This window comes from Somniosus microcephalus, chromosome 7 (genome assembly GCF_052327205.1).
Source record: "Somniosus microcephalus isolate GS21.2 chromosome 7, FLI_Smic_1.0, whole genome shotgun sequence".
Classification (NCBI taxonomy): Eukaryota; Metazoa; Chordata; class Chondrichthyes; order Squaliformes; family Somniosidae; genus Somniosus; species Somniosus microcephalus.
The window spans coordinates 204,318,072-204,334,746 of record NC_140993.1 but is presented as its reverse complement, the minus strand read 5'-3'; the positions used below and the strand labels follow the sequence as shown (position 1 = coordinate 204,334,746).

Sequence of the window (16,675 nt, the reverse complement as noted above, 5' to 3'; positions counted from 1 at the left end):
GGGGCTGTTTTTTGGGGTAATTGAAGAATGTACCAGGGTGTCGCAGAGGGAATGGTTACTTCCAGGTGAAACAGAAATTTTCTTGTACTTCTTTCAGTTTAATATACTGTATTCGCTGCTCACGATGTGGTCTCTCTACACTGGGGAGACCAAACACAGATTGGGTGATCGCTTTGCTGAACAGTTCCGTTCAGTCCGCTAGCGTGACCCCGAGCTTTCGGTTGCCTGTCATTTTAATACTCCACCCCCACTGTTCCGCAGACAGCACCGGGTTAATAGTCACTTTAAAATCCCCGCAAATTCGAACAGATCCATCCTTTTTCAGGACAGGAACAATGGGTGTGGCCCATTTGCTCACGCTCACAGGCTCCAGGACTCCATTCTCGACTAAGGCCTCCAAGTTAGCCTCAACTTTTGACCTAATTGCATAGGGTACAGGTCGGGTTTTGTGAAACTTCGGCTTGCTGTCAGGTTTAATGTCCAGTCTCACGCTGATCTTTTTCATGCTCCCAAGTTCCCCATTGAAGAGTTCTGCATGTTTGTTTAACACTGCAGTCAGACCTGACTCCCCTTTTGACATCATGCGGACTGCAGGCCAATCCAGCGTGATTTTCTCCAGCCACGCACATCCCAGTAGCGATGGGTAATTTCCCTTTACCACATATAGTGGCAGTTTTGCAGTCTGTCCGTTCAATTTAACTGTCATCTCAATGGCGCCTCTCATGGCCACAGGTTCGCCGGTATACATCTTTAGCACAATGTTTGTTGGCTGAAGGGTAAGATGCTTTAGCATTTTGTTGTAGACAGTGTCTGAAACAAGGGACACAGCCGCGCCTGTGTCCACCTCCATCCGCACTGATTGTCCCTCCACCAGTGGTGACACCCAGTAGCCATTTGAACCACCTGCAACCGTCAGTATGTGCACCTCTTCCTCCTCAGAGGTGTTGCTCCCCTCTGTTTTGCTTGTTCCATCATACTGCACTGAATGAACACTCTTTTTCCTCTCTTGTCCAAATACAGACATTTTGCTTCCATGCTTCCCAGCTCTGTCTGTTCTTTTTTTACCTCTACAGGCACGTTCAATGTGACCCTTTTTGCCACAATTTCGGCATTCCAGCTCCGTACACCAGCAGTCATTAGCGTGATGGCCCGTTTTCCCACAACGGTAACATGTGCCGTTCCGCGCACCTTTAGGCTCAGATGACACCTTGTGAACTCTCCCTGTTGAACTCAATTGGTGAGCCTCCTTTTCCGCCATCTCCATGGAGACACTAACTTCAATGGCCTTTTCAAGAGTAAGGTTGTCCTCAGTAAGAAGGCACTTCTGTGTGGCTGCACTTTGCAGACCACACACAAGTCTGTCTCTAATGGTGTCATTCAGCACCTCCTTGAACTCGCAGTGTTCCGACAACCTTTTTAAAGCAGCAATAAACATCGTCACTGATACCCCCTCCTCTTGATTTTGTTTGTGAAATCTAAATCTTTCAGCAATAACCAGAGGTTTTGGTGAAAAATGTGCTCCAAGAATTTCCACTAGTCGCTTATATGTTTTAGTTCCTGGCTTATCTGGCTGCACAAGGCTGCGAAGTAAATTGAATGTCTTCGGCCCCATTACACTCAAAAAGGTAGGCATGACGTTTTCGTTTGCCATCGCATTCGCCAAGACGAAATAGTCAAAATGTTCCGTATAAGCGCTCCATTGCTCCACATTTTCATCAAAATCACCAATGTTTCCTAATATAGTAGCCATCTGACGTTTCAAATTTAAATTTCTGTTTACTCACTGCACCCGTAACGTACGCAGATTTATCCGCTCCTCGTCGCCACTTTGTTGTGTCGGTACCTTTTTGCCTAGACACAATTAGAACTCAGAACTCAGAGATTCAAACATGAAGTGCTTTATTTGAAGGGAAAGGAAAGTTCTGGAGAGTTCCGAACAAAGAGAGCTAAACTTAACCAAGAGAACACCCAACCATTTATCTCCTGTGACAGCGCCACCACAGGTGGGAGGAGAACACACAATACATAACATTCTTAACCGCCTGCTGCACCTGCATGCTTACCTTCAGCGACTGGTGCACAAGAACACCCAGGTCTCTTTGCACTTCCCCTTCTCCCAATCTATTGCCATTCAAATAATAATCTGCCTTCCTGTTTTTGCCACCAAAGTGGATAACCTCACATTTATCCACATTATAGTGCATTTGCCATGTTTCTGCCCAATCACCCAACCTGTCCAAATCGTGTTGGAGTTTCACGACATCTTCCTCACAGCATACCCTCCCACCCAGCTTTGTGTCGTCTGCAAATTTGGAGATACTACATCCAATTCTCTCATCCAGGTCATTAATACATATTGTGAACAGCTGGGGTCCTAGGACCGATCCTTGCGGTACCCCACTAGTCACTGCCTGCCACTCGGAAAACAACCCATTTATTCCAACTCTTTGCTTTCTATCTGCCAACCAGTTCTCTATCCAAGTCAATACCTTGCCCCCAATCCCATGTGCCTTAATTTTGCATGCTAATCTCTTATGCAGGACCTTATCGAAAGCCTTCTGAAAGTCCAAATACACCACATCCACTGGTTCCCCCTTATCTATTTTACCAGTTACATCCTCAAAAAATTCCAGTAGATTAGTCAAGCACGATTTACCTTTTGTAAATCCATGTTGACTTTGTCCGATCCTGTCACTGCTTTCCAAGTGCTCTGCTATTACATCTTTTATAATGGACTCTAGCATTTTCCCCACTACTGATGTCAGGCTTACCGGTCTATAATTCCCCGGTTTTTGTCTACCAGCTTTTTTGAATAGTGGGGTAACATTAGCTACCCTCCAATCCATGGGTACTGTTCCAGAGTCTATTGAGTTCTGGAAGATGACCAGCAATGCATCTACTATCTCCAGGGCCACTTCCTTAAGTACCCTAGGATGTAGATTATCAGGCCCTGGGGATTTATCGGCCTTCAATCTCATCAATTTCCCCAACACCATTTCCCTACAAATACTGATTTTTATCAGTTCCTCCCTCTCATTAGACCCTACGTTCCCCGACATCTCTGGGAGGTTATTTGTGTCCTCCTTTTTGAAGACAGAACCAAAGTATGAATTTAGTTGGTCTGCCATTTCTTTGTTCCCCATTATAAATTCCCCTGATTCTGACTGCAAGTGACCTACGCTTGACTTCACCAATCTTTTTCTCTTCACATACCTATAAAAGCTTTTACAGTCAGTTTTTATGTTCCCTGCAAGCTTACTCTCATACACTATTTTCCCCTTCTTAATTAATCACTTTGTCCTCCTTTGTTGAATCCTAAACTGCTCCCAATCCTCAGGTTTACTGCTTTTTCTGGCCAATTTATATGTCCTCTCCTTGGATCTTATGCTATCCCTAATTTCCCTTGTTAGCCACGGTTGAGTCACCTTTTTTGTTTTATTTTTATGCCAAACAGGGATGAACAAACTCTGTAGTTCATGCATGCGATCTTTGAATGTTTGCCATTGCCTATCCACCATCAACCCTTTGAGCGACATTCCCCAATCAATCCTACCCAACTCGCGCCTCATACCATCATAGTTTCCTTTATTTAAATTCAGGACCCTAGTCTCTGAGTCAACTACTTCATTCTCCATCTTAATGAAGAATTCTATCATATTATGATCGCTCCGACCCAAGGGGCCTCACACAACAAGATTGCTAATTAATCCTTTCTCATTACATAATACCCAGTCTAAGATGGCCTGATCTCTAGTTGGTTCCTTGACATATTGGTCCAGGAAACCATCCCGTATACACTCCAGGAATTCCTCCTCCACAGTATTGTTCCTAATTTGGTTAGCCCAATCTATATGTAGATTAAAGTCACCCATGATAACTGCCGTGCCCTTATTGCACGCTTCTCTAATTTCCCTTTTAATGCCATCCCCAACCTCCGCATTACTGTTTGGAGGTCTATATACCACTCCCACTAACGTTTTTTGCCCCTTGGTATTTCTCAGTTCTATCCATACAGATTCCACATCATCAGAGCTAATATCCTTCCTTACAATTGTGTTAATCCCCTCTTTAACCAGCAATGCTACCCCACTTCCTTTTCCTTTTTGCCTATATTTCCTGAATATTGAATACCCCTGGATGTTGAGTTCCCAGCCTTGGCCACCCTGGAGCCATGTTTCCGTAATCCCAATCATATCATATTCGTTTACCTCTATTTGCGCAGCTAATTCATCCACCTTATTACGAATGCTCCTTGCATTAAGACACAAAGCCTTCAGGCTTGTTTTTTTAATGCTCTTAGACCTTTTAGAATTATTATTTACTGTGGCCATGTTTGATTTAAATCCTTGATTTCTCTGACTGCCACCTTTGTTTTTCTCCTTCCTGTCTTTTGCTTCTATCCTTGTTTCCCTTTCCTTTGTCTCCCTGCTCAGGTTCCCAACCCCCTGCCATTTTAGTTTAAACCCTCCCCCAGAGCACTAGCAAACACTCCCCCTAGGACATCAGTCCCGGTCCTGCCCAGGTGTAAACCGTCCAGTTTGTACTGGTCCCACCTCCCCCAGAACCGGTTCCAATGTCCCAGGAATTTGAATTCCTCCCCCTTGCACCATTCCTCTAGCCACGTATTCATCTGAAATATCCTTCTATTTCTACTCTGACTAGCATGTGGCACTGGTAGCAATCCTGAGATTACTACCTTTGAGGTCCTATTTTTTAATTTACCTCCTAACTCCCTATATTCAGCTTTTAGGACCTCATCCCGTTTTTTACCTATATCGTTGGTACCTATATGCACCACGACAACTGGCTGTTCACCCTCCCCTTCCAAAATGTTCTGCAGCCGCTCTGAGACATCCTTGACCCTTGCACCAGGGAGGCAACACACCATCCTGGAGTCTTGTTTGCGGCCGCAGAAACACCTATCTATTCCCCTTACAATAGAATCCCCTATTACTATAGCTCTACCCCTCTTTTTCCTCCCGTCCTGTGCAGCAGAACCACCCCTGGTGCCAGGAAGTTGGCTGCTGCTGCCTTCCCTTGATAAGTCATCCCCCTCAACAGTATCCAAAGTGGTATATTTGTTTGAGAGGGGAATGATCACAGGGGACTCCTACACTACTTGCCTGCGCCTACTACTCTGCCTGGTGGTCACCCATTCCCTTTCTGCCTGTGCAACCTTTACCTGCGGTGTGACCAACTGATTAAACGTGATATCCACGACTTCCCCAGCCTTGCGAATGCTCCAGTATGTATCCATTTGCAGCTCCAGTGCCACAATGCGGTCTGCCAGTAGCTGCAGCTGGATACACTTCCTGCACACATGGTCGTCAGGGACACAGGAAGTGTCCCTGATTTCCCACATAGCGCAGGAGGAGCATACCACGGGGCCGAGCTCTCCTGCCATGGTTTACCCTTTAATTAATTCAAATTAAATTAATTCAAATCAATACCACCAATTACACTATAATTAAATGATCTATTCAAGGGCCCTTTTTTACCAACAGTCCCCGCTACACCACAGAGAGCTTATAGAAACTATAAACCACAGAGTTTAAGATTGTAAAAAAGGAGAAAGAGAGAAATACTCACCAACCAATCACTTACCTGCTTTCTGGTGACATCACACTTCGATTACTTTTTACTTTTCTCTCTCCCGCTCTGAGATTGGTAAGCCTATCTGGTCTGCCGCCGCTTTTATCCTCGCTCCGCCGCCTCACCCAGGTCCGCCACCGCTGTGGGGCCTACCTGGTCCGCCGCCACTTTTATCCTCGCTCCGCCGCCGCCTCACCCAGGTCCGCCGCCGCTGTGGGGCCTACCTGGTCTGCCGTCGCTTTTATCCTCGCTCCGTCGCTGCCACCTCACCCAGGTCCGCCGCCGCAGATCATAATCACTGCCCCCGCTTTTTCGGACAGCAGCTGTTGTTAATGATTCTGCCATTCCCATTTACAATTAATCTAGACCCATCTTTTGTTTGTTTACTTTTCCCATTACCATCTCCTTTTGCCTTGCACCATCACACCTTTTGTCATTTATCTCTCCTGCCCTTTTGTTCTTTTCTCTCATTCCCCCTTTCCCTACTTCTGTACTTGCTTAAAACCTGTTACATCTGTAACTTTTTCCAGTTCAGACGAAGGGTCATCGACCTGAAACGTTAAATCTGTTTCTCGCTCCACAGATGCTGCCTGACCTACTGAATATTTACAGCATTTTCTGTTTTTATTTCAGATTTCCAGCATTCGCAGTTTTTTGTTATAGTAAACTTGATTTGGGTATGGTGGTGTAGTGATTATGTTACTGGACTAGCAATCCAGTGGGCCTGGACTAATAATCCAGAGAATTTGGGCAGGATTTTCATTGGGCCGTGGAGGCAGGATTGGAGGTGTGCGGGTGGTTAAAATTGCAAAAACTGGCGGGCGGGCCTGACCCTGCCTCCATCCCGCCTCCACGCAATTTTCAAAAATTTGTGTCTGATGGTCCCGTATCGGGATAGGCCGTTAAGGCCCTTAATAAGCACTAAATTGCCTCTATAATGCCATTTTGAATGGCCATTGCGATTTTAACCCTTTTCCCACGTGAATCACGCCTATTCTGAAGCACGATGGTGAAACCTGGCGGGAGCACAATTGGATTGCTGACTATCAGCTGCAGGTCAACCATTAAAGAGGAGATTTGATCAGCCATCATTTGCAGGTGGCAGGACTTTGTAGTCTCAGGTCTGGGGGAACTTTTAGAAGGCATAACCACAGCTGTGGACATTTCAGAATCACAGAATCACAGAAAACCCACAATGCAGATAGAGGCCACTTCGGCCCATCGAGCCTGCACCGACACATATCCCACCCGATCCCCGTAACCCCCACACCAACACACATCCCACCCTATCCCCGTAACCCCACGTATTTAATCCCCCTAACACTAAGGGTCAATTTATCATAGCCAATCAACCTAACCCGCACATCTTTGGACTGTGGGAGGAAACCGGAGCACCCGGAGGAAACCCACGCAAACACGGGGAGAATGTGCAAACTCCACACAGACAGTCACCCGAGGCCGGATTCGAACCCGGGTCCCTGGCGCTGTGAGGCAACAGTGCTAACCACTATGCCACCGTGCTGCCTGACACCCATCTCCAGTGTGACCTCCTGGGAAACCCCTCTCGCCACCTTCACTGAGTGCTTCCTCAACTGAGGCATCTACCAGAAACATGGGAGCCATTTATTCCCTTCCCTTCTGGATATTAGATGAGGCCCAACAACAGCAGCAACAACAACAACAGCAGCCCCAACAGCAGCAGCAACAACAGGCGCGCCAAGCTGCTGCTCACCCACCTGAAGATGCACAGGCCAGAAGGGGCCAGTGCATGGAAGCCGGTCAACGCAGGAGATACCCCCCAAACAGGGTCTACAGACACAGGGTCAGTTATCTCAACATGTCTGAGCAGCAGTGCCAAATGCAGCTCTGACTTTCGCGAGAGGTAGTTGTTGTGTCTGTGTATAATAAGACACAGACTGCAGGAGAACGGTACAACAGGTGTTTACTCAACGTGGCTCACACGGCAACTGATCTGTACAGATTACTACTCAGTGCTATATACAGGTGTGGTCACTGCCGGTACTGCAGTATACATGAGCTGTAAAAGATAGTTCCCCCCTTAAAGGTATATACATTACAGTAGTGGGTGACATCTGCGCAATGCTGCAACAAGACCTGCAGGCCAGAGGACCAGGTGGACAGCCCTTACCAGTGGCCATCAAAGTCACCACCGCACTCAACTTTTTTGCCTCAGGCTCATTCCAGGGATCAGCAGCAGACATCAGCGGCATCTCCCAGGCGGCCGCACACACTTGCATCATGCAGGTAACCGATGCCCTCTTTGCCCTCGCGCACAATCACATCCATTTCACCAAGGATCGCGCAAGTGTCACGGCGCGTATGGTTGGATTAGCTCATCTGGTAGGCTTTCCAAGGGTGCAGGGTGTCGTTGACTGCACACATGTGGCCCTTAAGGCACCCCATCGCAATCCAGGTATTTTTGTCAATCGCAAGGGCTTCCACTCCCTTAACATTCAGCTGGTGTGTGACCACAAGAAGGAAATTTTGCATGTTTGTGCCAAATAGCCTGGCAGTTGCCATGACTCCTTCATACTGCAGCAGTCTAGTCTGCCTCCGCTATTCAGTCCGCCAGACCAACTTAACGGATGGCTACTTGGAGACAAGGGCTATCCCCTGAGGACGTGGCTAATGACGCCATTGAGGAGACCATCCAACGAAGCTGAGGAGAGCTACAACTCCAGCCACATGTCCACCAGAGCCATAATTGAGCAAACCGTCGGTTTGCTGAAGATGCGCTTCAGATGCCTGGATAGATCAGGTGGAGCCCTGCAGTACTCAGCAGCCAGGGTCTCCAGAATCGTCGTGGTTTGCTGTGCACTTCACAACATGGCACAGCATCGTGGCTTGCAGATTCCTGAGGACCAAGTGGCTCGTCACATATCCTCCTCAGATGAGGAGGAGGAGGAGGAGGAGCAGGAGAGCGAAAACAAACATCCTGCAGAGGCCCATCAACCAGCGGCAGCAGTATGCGAGAACATAGCTGCCCGGGATGCAAGGAACGCACTCATCTTGGCCAGATTTGCTTAGCCTAGCCACTCAAGCACTTTTGCCTCACATCATCTTACCTGAGCATCGACAATGGCCACGAAACAGCTGATTCCTGGCAATTTGACCACCACACTGACAATTGCAAGTAATCCTAAGCCCTCAATGTGGAAGTTCCATTTGCGAAATGACACACGCCACAACTACAGCAGTAGCCATCAGATTTTTTATGTACATGATTCATATGATGGCTTTTACACATAAAACATCCAATTTCACCCAAGTGACTACCCTTGTGACTATTTGTGCAGTATCTTTCTCTTACGCGTGCTCCTACATGGTGCTTCCCCTGTGGCTTCAGCAGATGTGGAGGCCCCTTGCTCAGTTTCTTGCTGCTCCTGTCTCGACACCTTTGGCAGGCGCCCTCTGGGATGGCAAACCTGTGAGGGCTCGTCAACAGTCTGCTGCTCCTGCGGCTGTGCAGGGGTTGAGACGCCGATCTCAGTTGGGTGTGGACTCTGGTGGGGCTCTGACCGAGGGCTCTGCAGTGGCATGGAAGTGTGAGTGCTTGGAGAGGAGTCCCCACTTCCTTGATGTCTGCCACCAACTTCACTCTCATGGGTCAGGTCCCCTTCAGCGCTTGCAAGTGGCTTGAGAGCACCTTGCTGCACATCAGGGGGGTCATGGGAACCCGTATCTGCACTGGCAGTCCTACTCAGAGGGACTGCCATGAAGGTCTGGTTTCTCTGTTCAATAGCTGACCATCGCTCCTCCAGAGATGTCAATCTATTCTGAACACTCACCATGTTTTCAACACTCTGGTGACTTAGCACCTCCATGGAGGTTGCCATCCTTTATCCTTTCCATGTTGATGCGTTCATGTGCCAATGACTCCACAAAGGCTCTGCTCATGTTAGTGAGGGACTCCTCCATTCGCTCCACACTCGCAGCGACCCTGGAGACAAAACCTGCCAGAGACTCCTGCATCTGTTCCTGGAGTGCCATCACCGCTGATACTGTGGATGGACCCAGAGGCAGAGGGTCGATATGCAGCTGAGCCGAGCTGGCAGAGTCCTGCACCCTCCGACTAGGACTCTCCACTGCTGTCCCTATCTCCACAGTCTGCTGATGCTCACTTGTGAGCTGTGATACACCAGGTGACAGCACTACTCTATGTCCCGAAGGTCCCACCGAGGTGTGAGTGTCTGCGCTGGTGCTGGGTGCGCTGAATTCTGTTGACGCTGTGCCCTCAGTGGTTGCAGCTTCCTCTGATGAGTCTAGAGGCTCAGCCTGTTCCTCCTGGCTAGGGGGGACGGGTGCTTGCGATGGTCCTGTGGGGGAGTAAAGGAAAGAGTCAGAGATGTGATGCCAAGGTTACATGCACATTGCATATTGCAGATGATCATTAGTCCATCTGTTAGAGCTTCCGAAACATTATCAGCGACTCATGCAATGTCAATGAGAGAGATGGAAAACTATTCTGTCACCAGCTTGCTGTGATGCACCCATCTGTCCGTCCCCCACTTGCATATCGTCCTCCACTCCCACGATCTCCAGGGCCGTCTTCTCCCAGGGGGTGAGCTGGGCTACTGATGGTGGCCCTCCTCCTGTCCTCGCTCGTTCTCTTTTATTGTGAGCTCTCTTTTCCTGCAATGAGGGAGACAAGTGGAGGTTGAGTGAGAATGAAGGAGTGAGTGTAGAGAATCTATAGCATAGATGCTTAGAAGGAGACAAAGATGGAGTGATGTGGCAAGACCAAGGGCCCTCCCTGTGTGTTGTCAGTTGTTTTCATAGCATCAGAGTGATAGGGAGTGTGAGGGCTGCATAGTCGAATAGTTAGGTGAATGTAAGCATAGAGAGAGAGGGAATGGGTAAGGGTGCATGGATGTCAGTGTCAAGTGGGATGTGGAGGAAGTGATTGCTAAAGCTGAGTGCTGGTGAGGAAAGGCAATGGGGATCAGATTGAGAGTGATTGGAAATTCATACTCACTTTTCCAATGCGCTGAAGGTCATGAAACCTCTTCCTGCACTGTATCCAGATTCTGCGGGTAGCCAATAATGGAGTTGACCTCCTCTGCCACTTGCAGCCACACAGCCTTTGTCTGCTGGGGAGGCATCTTCCTCCCTGATGAAGGGAAGAGCTCCTCCTTGTGAGCTCTTCCTCCCTCCACTAAAGCCTGCAGGGCAACGTCGTCGAAACGGGGTGCAGACTTCGGTCTTCCTCTGGTCATTCAGCTTCTAGCTCAGTGTATCAGCAAAAGCCAAAAGGTTGGCAGTCTGCAGAAGAAGCAAGGCTTCTTGCAGAACTTAAATGCAGCAGCAATGATGACATCATCGGAGGCGACTTTCAGACTGGAGAAACTCATTTGCCATGGGTTCCCACACGCTGGAACTCAATTGGGCATTTTAGTTAAAATAGCATCAATCTCCCACATCGAATTAGATTCGTGTGGATAACACGAAATGTGGATTACACGACACCAACCCGCACCTGAATGAAAATCCAGTCCTTTGAGTTCAAATCCCACCATAGCAGTTTGAGAATTTGAATTCATATTTTTTTAAACTGGAAATAAAAAGCTGATATCAGTAAAAGTGACCATGAAGCCACTGGATTGTTGTAAAAACTGGTTCACTAATGTCCTTTAGGGAAGGAAACCTGCCATTCTTAACCAGTCTGGTCTACATTTGACTCCAGACCTACACCAACATGGCTGACTCTTAACTGCCCTCTGAAGTAGTTTAGTGAGCCACTAAGTTGTATCAAACCACTTCAAAAAGGCGGCTCATCACTGGCAATTAGGATGGGCAAGAAATGCTGCCCATGCCAGCAATGCCCACATCCCGAGAATGAATTAAAAATCATCTTCATAAATAAAATTATTTTAGAGATTGATGGTTTACATTTTCATTTTTTGATTATGAAGTTTGTGGAGTGGGAATAGCTGGCTTGTTCTGAATGAATATGAAGAGCATAATGAGGTCTTTAATCTTCAGCAGTACTTGCTGAAGACTTGGACTGCATCTTCTACTCCTCAATAGCCAGTATCCTCAGTATGCTCTCCATTACAATTGTTTCAACACTGACCGGTGGGATAAATGATTTAAAGCTTTATAATGTGCTGGTGACATTGAATTGAGTACATAACTTTATAATTAGAGCCAGGCCATTTAGGAATGAAATCAAGAAGCACTTTTTCACACAAAGGTTGGTGGAAATGTGCAACTCTCTCCCCTAAAAGGCTGTGGATGCTGGGACAATTGTAATTTGCAAGACAGAGATGGAAAGATTTTTGTCAGGTAAGGGCATCAAGGGATATGGAGCAAAGGCAGAGTTAAGGTACAGATCAGCTATGATCTAATTGAATGGCGGAACAGGTTTGAGGTGTTGAATGGCCTACTCCTGTTCTGATGAAACAGTGCAGTAATCACAGTGAGCGACTGAGTGAGTGAGTGGTTATTAACAGGTGAAAGTGCAGCAAGTGATGAACTTTTCAGACTTGTATTATAATCATCATGTTATACTGAATGTCAGATAACTGGTTGTAAAAATGGCGTATGCTATATTTTCCAGTTTATCTTGTGCTTCACACAAGATCTGTCTGCTCCCAGAAATGAGTAATTCAGTTCCTAGTGAAAGTCAGTCAATCATCTTCAGCTGGAAACTCTACATGTATGGTCACTTTCCCCCTTGCATAAAATGCGTAGATGCAAAACTAAACTGGCATATATTTTGGTATTTTTGAGTGTGATGACAAAAATCAGATTAATGTTATGCAAAATGGCACCAAAATGTGCGCAGGTAGGTTTCCGGAGTAGGGTTTAACATACACACATGTAACAATAACAAATTGTGCTGCTAAACATCTTCAAAGATCGCCAAAGGGGCAAAGACCTCGAATAAGAAACAACCTGCAAAAAACAAAAATGAAAAATTCAGCTCTCATAACCAAAGTTGAAGGTCACTTTTATATGCACTCCAAATAAAAATACAAATGCCTCCCCACTGTAATCACTGAGGGCCTTTAAATGCACGCCTGTGATCCAGGAGTAAGTGCAGGCATGTGCCCACCATTCTGCCTACCCCGCTAGAGTTTCCATCCCATGTCAAAGGGTGCATGCGTGGGGTTAAAGGGCCTCCCAGGCCTCGGAGTTTCCTCAACCCTGACCTGGGATCTGCTTGGTGGCTGGTTTCACAAATGAAAGCCGCATACCAACCTCCCAGGCAGCAGAATTGAGCCAAACTGTAACCAAGGTGATCTTCCCCAGTTTCTGTATGGTACTGTGGGCACATCATGGGTGCCCATAGTGAGCAAGGGAGCCAGAAAATTGGGTGAAGGCAAGCTGCTCTGGGAGGTGTCAGTGCCACTGGCCCATAACTTGAACACTTTTGTCTCATCCCCATACGATAGGGCTGGTTAAACTGTACACCCACTTTAGGATATTAAAGGTGAGCATACACTCCCTTTACCCTTTTATGGCTGGCACACGCTTGCCTCAGTCACCTACCCAACAGAACGTCACCACCCCCCCCCCCCCCGCCCGCTGCAGAAGAGGAAATGTTTTTGATGAGTTTGCAGCTACAGAACTGGCAGTGATGGCAGAGGCATCAAAATCAGGAGCACAAGAAGTGTGCGAGGTAAGGTCAGCCTTCTCAGTAAAGTTCTTAGTTAACACTGAAGTTTTGTGAGAGTGAGTCTCCAAGGTGCCAAGGTAGAGGACAAATTGGGGCAAGTGCAGAAGGTCTTGGAGAAGGAATGGGGCTGGCCTGAAGTCATGGTTTATGTCGGAATTAATGACATAGAGTAGAATAGGATACAGGTTCTGCAGAAAAACAGTTTCGCAAATTAAGAGGTAGCGTCAGTAGCGGGACCTCAAAAGTCTAATCTCAAGATGACTACCAGTGCACCATGCTAGCCAATATATACTAGCCTGATAAGGGAGGTAAATGCATGTTATAGACAGTGTAGGAGGCAAGGGTCCAAATTGCTGGGTCATTGGATGTAGCTCTGGGGCAGGAGTGAGATGTACCAATGGACAGTCTGCAGCTGAAGAGAGCTGGGATCAGCCTGCTCCTGGGTAGGTTGACTACAGCTTTGGGGGTGGGTTCAAACTAATATGGCAGGGGAAGGGAAAGCAAGGGAGTAGAGTCGTCAGTTTGGAAGGGTAAGTAAGCTCTAGGTATGTAGGAAATAAGGAGGTAGAGAAGTTCATAGAGGTTAAACAGGACAAGATGGTGAACTGTGACTTCGCACAGTACAGTAATAGTAATTCACCAGTGTTGACACTGAAGTAAAACCAAGGGAAAACAAACAAATTGGCTCGGAACCGATGGAATCCTTGTTAGTTTTGAAAGTGACCAACAAACCCAGCTGGTGCTGTGGACACTCAAATTTTAGAAAGAGAATCTTTCCTTTGATTTTATTTTGGTGTTGAGAATGCCAGCCTTCTGATTAAGTGTATTTGAGTCAGATTCCTCAGCATTTCTGTTATCTTTCTTACTGAATCTGCATTTCGAAGCTGTTTAGTTTCATATTCATGTCACCGGACATGGGATACTTGGTACAGGTACTCTACTATGTCTATGGCTGTTTTACTCTAAGTTGATCTGTGCATAGGACTGATAAAGCAGGGACACTGGCTTATGGTGACTGAATAATTCAAAATCCATTTTCATTGTATGGGATTCCGGGATTTGTAGGCATTGGATTTCCGTAAAAACCATAAATGAGTGGCCCTTGCTGGTAAGCTGCAGCAGAATGCGTCAAATTAGTTTATTAAATGGGATTTTTGTTTCCTTTTCATGCTGTGTCGAGTTTTTTTCTTGTGTGTACTCATAGCACTAACACAGTTGCCTTCCCCTACTCTCAAAAGATCAATGCAGAATCCACTCTTGCCGAGGAGCCCAGAGCCCCAGAAGCAGACACTGAACCATCCCAGGATGCTCTCTCTGCTGTGCCCAGTGTGGCTGCGGAGGAGGTTGTGGTGAGTCCCACTGTTTGACTGCAGACTGATTTCACTAACAGTAAGTGCTTCATTCATCCCATCACCACAGCCACCTCCTTTGTTATTGCTCGACAGTAGAGATGGTTTTTCTGTTCAGTGTTACATGTGTGCATTTCCCTCCACCCTGCTCATGGTGTTGCCTATGAAGTTTCTCCCCACCACACATCCCCAAACCATCTGTTTTCCATCTTCATTTAAACTGAGTTAAGCCTGAGTATTCATTCTCTGACTGCAATGGTAAATATGACCCTGTCTTTGAAATGACTCCAGAAATGAATGCCCAGACTACAGCAATGGGCCTGTTATTATAGACAGGACTTGTGTACAGTACAACCAAACTATGTGTTGCACAATAGTCAACTGTTTATTTGTCTGCACTGTTCTCTGACCCAATGCTAAGCAATGTATATGTGGCGTGTGTGCGTGTGTATGCGTGCACATGTATGTATACATGTGTGTGTCTACATCTGTGTGTGCACGTGCATGTGTGTACGTGTGTGTGTGTCTGTGAGTACTTATAACACCTTTAGCACTCTGGGCAGGCTTAAATCTGCAAATAACCGTAACCAAAAGATTGAGTGATCTGAAGGACAGCTTGCCCCTGTGTCTAGGGTATGTTTGTGTTCAGGAGGTTTTTATTCTGGCATTTGTTTAGGGTCAGATTCTGGGGGATCGGCAAGCGTGAGTGGGCACCCTGCATTTACACTATTGAATATGGTTCCCCTATCCCATTGGCACGATCATAAACCCACCCAAAAAACTGGGTTTGCAATTCTGCCGGTGGGATAAGACAGCCTGATTCAGTAGTGTTAGTGCAGGAGCTGGCTCACAATCGCCAGTCTAAACAAGCGGCATATAAAATCAGCTAAAGACAAGTGCACCAGTGTCCCATGGAAAAAGAGGAACAATGGAACGTAGCCTGTGAATCGCTTTCCCTCTGATTTTCTTTCCTAGCTTCCTAGTGAAGAAAGGACTGGCTTCCACAACAGACTTTCTCACAGTGACATGCCTGAGATTAGAAGCACAGAAATCTGGAGTGTCACAGGTACAAGGCCATATCCCACTGTGCCATGGCACCACAGGCAGGTGCTCCAGCACTCCCACAGGTATAGGGCCATATCCCACTGCCTCATGGTACTGAAGGCTGCTGCTCCAAGGCATTATGGTTTTGTCCTGGCACAAAATCATGGGCTGTATGTCCACGGTTTCCAAAGATGCACTCCCTACAATTGCACTCCATACCAGATTGGGAAGTCCCCTCAGTATTAAAGTGTTTTTCATCTGTGACCCTGTAGGTATGTTAATAAGAAGTGCAGGGTAGCGATAGGGGTAATGATAACCAAAGTGTGACAGGAAGGGACGGAGTGTACAAGCATAAGAGTGCACCAGCAAATAGGGTCAGAGTAGGGAAAATGGGAAAAAGACAAAATTAAAGGCTCTTTATCTGAATGCACGCAGCATTCGTAACAAGATAGATGAATTGACAGCACAAATAGAAATAAATGGGTATTATCTGATAGCCATTACAGAGTCATGGCTGCAAGGTGACCAAGGCTGGGAACTGAATATTCAGGGGTATTTGACATTTGGGAAGGAAAGACAGAAAGGAAAAGGAGCTGGGGTAGCTCTGTTAATAAAGGACGAGATCAGTGCAGTAGTGAGAAATGATCTTGGCTTGGAAGATCAAGATGTAGAATCAGTTTGGGCGGAGATAAGAAATAATAAAGGAAAGAAGTCATTAGTGGGAGTAGTCTACAGGCCCCCTAACAGTAGCTACGCTGTGGGACAGAGTATAAATCAAGAAATAATGGTGGCTTGTAAGAAAGGTACTGCAATAACCGTGGGCGATTTTAATCTTCATATTGATTGGACAAATCAAATTGGCAAGGGTAGCCTTGAGGATGCGTTCATAGAGTGTATTCAGGACAATTTCTTAGAACTATATGTTGTGGAACCAACCAGGGATCAGGCTATTTTAGATCTGGTAATGTGTAATGAGACAGGATTAATTAATGATCTCATAGTAAAGGATCCTCTAGGGAAGAGTGATCATAACATGATAGAATTTCAC

General features: G+C 46.6%; 1 protein-coding gene across 10 annotated transcripts in view; it reads left to right on the top strand.

The window, feature by feature from the left end:
- Positions 1 to 16,675, top strand: part of amph (amphiphysin) — a 529,225-nt gene that overhangs the window by 452,342 nt on the left and 60,208 nt on the right. For 9 of the 10 annotated variants that reach the window (XM_085993363.1, XM_085993361.1, XM_085993360.1 and 6 more), the window contains one exon: positions 14,473 to 14,583. The exons of the other annotated variant lie outside the window; for it this stretch is intronic. In XM_085993363.1, the coding sequence (XP_085849489.1) occupies positions 14,473 to 14,583 (111 nt within the window). The remainder of the gene's footprint in view (positions 1 to 14,472; positions 14,584 to 16,675) is intronic. 10 annotated transcript variants of the gene reach the window in all.